Source organism: Crocodylus porosus, unplaced genomic scaffold (genome assembly GCF_001723895.1).
Source record: "Crocodylus porosus isolate Cpor-Errol unplaced genomic scaffold, CroPor_comp1, whole genome shotgun sequence".
Classification (NCBI taxonomy): domain Eukaryota; kingdom Metazoa; phylum Chordata; order Crocodylia; family Crocodylidae; genus Crocodylus; species Crocodylus porosus.
In genome coordinates this window covers 110,487,226-110,494,620 of record NW_017728947.1, presented here as the reverse complement: position 1 = coordinate 110,494,620, position 7,395 = coordinate 110,487,226, and the positions used below count along the sequence as shown (strand labels likewise).

The following is a 7,395-nucleotide window of genomic DNA, read 5'->3' as shown; positions in this document are numbered from 1 at the left end:
GCCCTGCTTCTCGCCGGCCTTTGACAGAGTTAATGATTGAGCCGCCGCCGCCGCCGCGGGGGGGGTCCTGCCCGCTGCTCTGTTTTGAAACCTGATTCTGATCCGGATCGAGTTTCAGCGCCAGCCGGGCGGGGACGGCACGATCCGGAGCAGCTCGGGGGGCGGGCAGGGGGCGCTTGCTGCCCCCTCCTCCCCCCGGGGCGAGGCGGGTTTGCACTCCACACCGGATCTGCCGTGTGAACGAGCGGGGCCAGGTGGAGGTGACCTCCGCGCCGCATTCCTCCTCGCGCTCCCTCCCGGCGGCTGAGGGCAGGGGGAGGAGGGGGGAGGCCCCAGGCACTTCTCAAGCAAGGGCGCGATTGTGCTGATCCAGCCCCTCTCCTCGGGACACATCAAAGGGACAAATGGCTGTGGAGAGAGGGAGGAGAGAGAGAAAGGAGACGGAGGGAAAATGCAATCAAGGGCGACCGAGTCAGCAAAAACCCGGCGGGGGCCCTGGGGGAAGCGAGGCGACCCCCTGCTCCGCTCCCTCCTCCCCTCCAAGCCCGCAGGCTGCCTGGGGAGTTTGGGCAAACTCCTGGGCAGGTTCTCCTTGCAGTCGCACAAAGGAGGAGGGAGCAGAGGCAGGCTCCCCCCCTTTCCTTCCCGAGGACCTGGAGGGGAAGGTGGGCTCCGAGCCGGCCCCTCCCCCCTTCAGCTCCTTCTCCCTTGGCTAGGAAGGTTCCTTCTCACCTCGTAAATCACAGAGGTCTGGCAACCTCCGCAGTGCTTCCCCACCTAGAAGAAGGAAGCGGAGCCCGGCTGGGGGTGCGCACAAGAGATGCCCCCAGCTCTGCAAAGTCATGGGGCTCTGGGGGGGCACTTCGCCCCCTGGGGAGAACCCGGGGTAGTCGAGACTAACAGTGACTGCAACCAGGGGGTGCAGGGCAGGGGTCTTCCTGCCACCCACCCTCCACGTAGCACGCGGGTGATCCCAGCGGGCTTTGCAGGCTTGGCTTTATTTCTGGAGACAGACAATCCTTTCAGGGTTGAACAGGGGCTCCCTGGCCCGGTTTTACCTCTCGCAGCTGCCACAAAGCACAGAGCAACTTCCCAAATGGCGGCTCCCGGCTTGGCTGGGTTTCGCATATGCACGGGCCACTCCTCAGGGTAGTTGGGGCAGGCAGAGAAGTGGGTCTGGGGGCAGCTCCTTGGAGGATTTGGGTTAGACTGTCCCGGAGAAAGGAGGCCTGCAGTCCCACAAAGCTCTTTGGAAGTGAGAAGAGAGAGCCCCTCTGTCTCACTGCCTGGGCTTGGCGCCTGTTTTCGAAACAAAACGCAATTCAGAAACAGCCCCCCTGTTCTCTGGGCCGCGGGTACCACCGCGCGCGTTCCCTTTGGGTTGAAAACCAACGAGTCCGTCCCTGTCGTGAAACATCGCGTTTCCCCTCTTTCCCTGCAGCGAGTCCGATGGCAATCCCAGCACCGAAGATGAATCCAGCAAGGGCCAGGAGGACCTGTCTCCGCATCCGCTGTCCAACTCGTCTGACAGCGTTACCAGCCTGAGCCTCCCCAGCCCCATGGAGGCAGTGTACATGCAGCAGCTCGGCAACGCGAAAATCTCTCTAAGTTCTTCTGGCGTCCTCTTGAACGGGAACCTCGTGCCTGCCACTACTTCTCCCGTCTTCCTGAACGGCAGCTCGTTTCTTCAGGGACCCAATGGTGTCATTCTCAACGGACTCAGCGTGGGGGCTTCCCAGACCGTGACTTTAAACGCACCCAAAACCACTTCGAGTGCGGTGAGCAATGGGGTGTCCATCACCGACATATTATCATCCTCTTCCGAAGATGTCAAGGACTTCAAAATCCTCCAGGCTTCTGTGTCCAGCTCTGCAGAGGCACCCACGTCGTACAGTCCCAACAACGTGCCCGTCTCTTTCCCGGGGTTGATACCCAGCGCGGAGGTCAAGAGGGAAAGCGTACAAACTGTTGCCTCTCAAGATGGAGGCTCCGTTGTTACTTTTACTGCTCCCGTCCAAATAAACCAGTATGGCATTGTCCAGATCCCGAATTCAGGAACAAATGGTCAGTTGCTAAACGGAAGCATCGGGTTTTCTCCTCTGCAACTGCCTCCGGTTTCTGTTGCAGCTTCGCAAGGTAAACATTTTCTTTGTTAAAGATTTTGGGGGAAAACAATGGCAGGCCCTTCATCTTTCAGAACATGGGGTAAGGTGACTGTCTCTGGCAGCAGCCAGGTGGGGTACATAAAATGCTACATTGTCCCTTCACTATAACCCTGCTGTGTAACACTCACTGTGCTCGATTCTCAGGGCTGACGTTATGTCTGCTTAACTTATTCCTTTTCCTTTTTTATACTAAAGTAAAAAGGAAGGCCAACTCTTTCGTTGCCTGTTTTTTTTCCTATTTCGTACTATTCTCAAACATCTTCTGCATGAATCTTCAAAATTACAGGAATGTGTTAAATCCGCGAGTATGTTGCAGCTCAAAATCCTTTCCTCTTTCGCCACTTTGTTAAAAAAAAAAAAATATATTGATACTCAACCTTGAGGTGAAAACCAGCAGCTTGAGGTTGCTGTTTCTTTTCTAACCAAAACACAAGGTAAAATGACTAACTGTATGGATACAACATATGGAGCCAATCAGTTGTGCTCATAAGTTTTCATCCTCTTATTAAGACTGAATAAACTGGAGAGAAACAGTAGAAATATTGCTGGTAGATATAAAACATGAGGATGTTTTGGATAAAAGTTCCTTTAGCCTTAGGAAAATCATGTCATCATAGACTCATATGCAAAGTATGTGAACTCCTCCCAAAAGACTGCTGTAGAGTTTGTCTAAGCATTTATTGCAGACATAGATTGATTGTTCTGGGCAGTCGGAACAAAAGCTCAGTAAAGCAAACCTGGTTCTAGATCGTTGTTTTGATGGGGGTAAAGTATCAGTTGCGTGCAAAACCTGTACCTTATTAATCACCGGTGTCTTGGGGTTCTGAAAATGGCTAAACTCAACGTGAACCTCTGTGCAATAGCAGGAGCCATGAATAATATAAGGGAAATCAAATTGTGCTGAGTTTTAGCTTGTCTGAGTGATGTGTGTGTAGGGAGTTAATTATTTTTCCATTAAAGGGAAATTTTATGAAGGACACTTAGTGGAAGCTATAACTCGACACAATTTTAAATGGATAAAAAGAAATTATGTACAACCCTAAAATGTGGAACTTGCTGCCATTGAAAATTATTGAATAAATAGTTTAGTGAGCTAAAAAAGGATTGGACGTTTTATTTGAATGCCATCTACATTTACAAGAGCAAGAATAAAATTACAAGGGCTGTTAACCTCTCCGCTCCAAGGCATAAGCTGACAGCCGGCAAAGCTGAGGAAGAATTTCTCTCTCTCTCATAGATAGGACAGTTGCACACTGAAGCTAAGAAGTGGTAGAAGCTATTATGTGACATATTCAACATTTTCCTGCTTTTAGGGAGATGACACCAGAGTAGGCAGATGGTTCCTCAGTTCCTGGTGGGAATTCCTGCATAGAGAAAAATCAGAATCCATATTTATACTGCTTAAGGCTTTTCTAACTGTGAAAGTAGTAACTGATTTTGTATTCATACTGAAATTCATTACGTATTATCATAGGTAAGCTGTTCTAATTCATTTGTCTCATTGTCCAGTGGCTTTGAGTTGTTACCTTTCATTTTTCTCTTTTACCGGAATACTTTTTACAGTATGAATAACCAAAAAAGAGGCTCCAGGAACATCCTTGAAAATAGCGGTTAATAAAACTCGGAGGGAAATAAACAGTTCTTATTTCACAAATGTTCCCCAAGTGAGCTATGCATCTTAAGTGTTGTAACAAAATTGTTGCAATAAAGCTGTCTTTAAAACAATTACAGCCTCTTAAAAGTGCATGTATATAAATAATATACCTTGTCTGCCTATATGTAAATAACAGCTTCCTGAAAGAGGAGAAGAATTTGAGCTGTTTAAAGTGGGAAGTGGCTCTGAGTGACGATTCATCTTGCTCATAGCCATGCATTGCAATAGCGACTTTTGCCAGACCTGCTGTATAACCAATTTCAGGTCCAGTTCTTTCACCTTTACTCACGTAGAGTAACACCTGACTCACAAGCAGTGCCATGTATTTCAGTGGAAGGAGGCAACCTGAGAGCAGCACTGTATCCCAGGAGTAAGGGTGGATAGGCAAAGGGAGGTGGATCCACAGATGTAGTTAGCCTGGCGGAAGGTATTGTTTCAAGCTTGTTTCTGCAGGGTTACATGCACAGCTTTAGCTCAGCAGTCATTTAGTTTGTGCGGGCTTTTTATATACTGTTTCACATGTAACTTAACTCTGAGCTGAACTGAATTCAGCAGAAGATTTTTGAGGTTCTATTCTTAGACAGAGATCTAGTGAGATTTACTAGTTGGGGCCAAAGTGTATTTATTTTGATCGCACGCCTATAACCTCTTTGGCCCTTAATGCAAGTCTGAAAGGTGTTAATATACCAGACTCCATTTCCTGATCGAGAAACAATCCTGTCAGCCAGGGCTTTTATTCCTTCCTACCTACCTAATGTTCTCAACGCTGTCGTAAACAAAATTGCTTCTGTGCTACCCCTATGTCTAGCAAAAATGTCCTAAAGCCGAGAGGACTGAAGGTGTGTATTAGAATGGCTATACAGCTTCCTATTGATTATAACCTATGCTCTCTCCTTTCCTTTTTTTTTTTTTTTTTTTTTTTTTTTGGTCTAGGTAACATTTCGGTAAACCCAAGTACGTCAGACGGGGGTACTTTTACAAGTGACTCTTCAACGGTGCAGCAAGGAAAAGTTTTCTTCAGCCCCCTCGCTCCAAGTGCAGTGGTGTACACGGTTCCCAATTCAGGCCAGGCGATAGGGGCTGTTAAGCAAGAAGGACTGGAAAGAAGCCTCGTGTTTTCCCAGTTGATGCCAGTCGGTCAGAGCGCGCAACTAAACGTAAACATGTCTTCTGAAAACGTATCTGGCGGCGGTCTCCCGTCCATGGCTTCCTCACTGGTCAGCGTAACTCCCCCCCACAACTTCTCCCTAGCTCCACCCACCCTTTTAAATGCTGCAGAGCTGAACTCGGGTATCTCGGAGAGCCAGTCCATGTCAGCACCCGTAACAAGTACGTCTACTGTGATATCTATCAGCAACGCTAACTATGCAACTCTTCAAAACTGTGCCCTCATTACTGGTCAAGATCTAATGGCATTGTCTACAGCACAGCCTGCACTTGGGGAAATAGTTTCACCCCCCGAAGATCGCGTCAGCCGTCCGTCCACATCGGTTCACCCAGATTTCGTGAGAGAGCACAGGTTAGTTCTGCAGTCGGTACCCGACGTCAAAGAGAACTTCTTGTCAAATTCTGAGAGCAAGTCGCCCAGCAACTTACTGATGCTGGATACGAAATCCAAATATGTTATGAGTAATATGGTTGACCCCGTCTGTGAAGAACTGGAAACGGACAAAAAAGAGCTTGCCAAACTCCAGACAGTTCAGATGGATGAAGATATGCAAGACTTGTAACTTTTTCTTGCTTTTGTTTCATCGGAGAAGCCTCCTCGTGAGGCCGTAAAAAGCACCAGGTGTTTTCTCACGTAGAGAAAACACCAACGTAGCTCAAAACAGAAGAGCTTTGGAACAGTCTGCAGGAAAGTACACGGGAATCTACAGTAGTGGAATTAGGTCGCCACGCTTTGTTTGCATGCAATATTCTCTTTCCTCCAGATTAAGGAAACGTGAGGGAGAGAACCAACCAAGTGGGTATTGGTTTGGCTTACTAATATAGCCCTGAGAGTTTAACCGAAATCTCCACGCCATGACGCAATTTCAAAAGTAAATATATGCTCCTCACGTTCTGTAGGAAGATCTTTTATAAAATGGTAGAAACCATGCAGGAAAATGAAACCTCTCTCTAAAATAAGTAGAAACAATGCAGCCTTTTTTTTTGTTGTTGTTTACTTCTAGTCCATGGGCATTGAAAAGTTTTCAAGGAACTCTAGACGGTACCTCATAAGCTTCTTTTATGTGGCTCTTTGAGGTTAAGAAGCAAAATGCAATTGCAAATAATGCTGTTACTGTCTTTTTCCAACAAGACTTGTGTTTTATAGGGAAAATCTTGCATCAAACTTTTTCAGGTTTCTAAATGTTATAGCTAACCATTTGCCAGTGCGGCAGAAAAGAAAGACCATTTGAAACTCTAATTATGCAACTCAGAAGCTTTCACTCCAGTATGAATGTAAATATTGTTCCAGTTATTATAAAGGAGACTTTTTTAATTAGTACAATGGATTTTATTTATGGTTTATGTTCCCTTTTACTTTAGACACAATGCATTGAAAAGGAAAATTGTTTTCTGGCTGTTTTTAATTTATTTTTATTGTTTGAGCAGGAAGTAAACATAGTTATTTCTGACAGTTTTACTTTTTTTGTAGGGTTTTCAAATGATAGACTGTAAAAGTAAAATGTTAATCACACAAGCTAGAAAATGATCTCCCAATATCTGAGTCTGGGACATTTTTTCCCCCATCTTTGTGTTCAGTTGTTTGGTTGGTTGGTTTTTGTTAGTAGTTTTCAAATGAGTTAAGTCGTATGTATTTTTTACAGAATTCTACGTGCCTTTCTTCTTAGTGGCCTTATACCCTTGTTACTAAAGCACAGCGGCAGAAAGAATGGAAAAACTGGCCTGCAAGTATCCGTCCTCAGGGCCAAACCTGCCTGCCTTACCTTCATGAGCAGCCCCATTGATTTCAGTGCACCTGCTTGCCCGAGTAAGACAAGTAGGTTCCTTGGTCATTCTGGGTGAAATTCTGCGGTGTTATAGAGAGCTCGAGTTGGGCCTTCTGCATAGGAAATTCCCGAAGGGAACATGGGCAGAACACCCCTGTGGAGGAGGAGGTCTCTGCTCTGGCCCCAGACAGGCCAGCACAGAAGGCTGTGATGGCCTGAGCCAGGGAAGGGGGCTCTGCGTTTACAAGGATCCACTAATCCCAATATCCCGTGCAACCAGCATGGGTGGGCTTCAGCTGCTCTTCCAGCAGGCAAGCCCCGATTCTGGGATACGCGCACAAATGCATTGTGAAGTCCTCCCCTGGGATCAGGGGCTGGAACAGCAACATCCCCCCTTCTCCCCGCCAAATGACTAGAAGGGGCTGTAGCAGCAGTGTTTAGTGACTGGGTGGAGACAGATTTCACCTCTCAGGCCGCTTTATGCCCTGCAGCCTGGACAACCAGGCTCCAGCCAGATGGAGCAGATTTCACCCTTAAGTTGTAGGACTTTTCTTCACCTGAAACAGCACATCCTTTGGCTTTCATAGCAATGCAGATGTACCAACTACCTTCTGCCGACCCTTTTTTTTTCAAATTTTAATGA

The 7,395-nt window shown here is 47.1% G+C and overlaps 1 protein-coding gene across 1 annotated transcript in view; it reads left to right on the top strand.

Annotated features, from left to right (window-relative positions):
* The window catches only part of SIX4 (SIX homeobox 4), a 10,130-nt gene extending 3,267 nt beyond the window's left edge, over positions 1-6,863 (top strand). Inside the window, exons 2-3 of the mRNA XM_019551171.1 lie at positions 1,442-2,136; positions 4,753-6,863. Of these exons, the coding sequence (XP_019406716.1) occupies positions 1,442-2,136; positions 4,753-5,549 (1,492 nt within the window). The 3' untranslated portion in view covers positions 5,550-6,863. The remainder of the gene's footprint in view (positions 1-1,441; positions 2,137-4,752) is intronic.
* Positions 6,864-7,395: the final 532 nt, after the last annotated feature.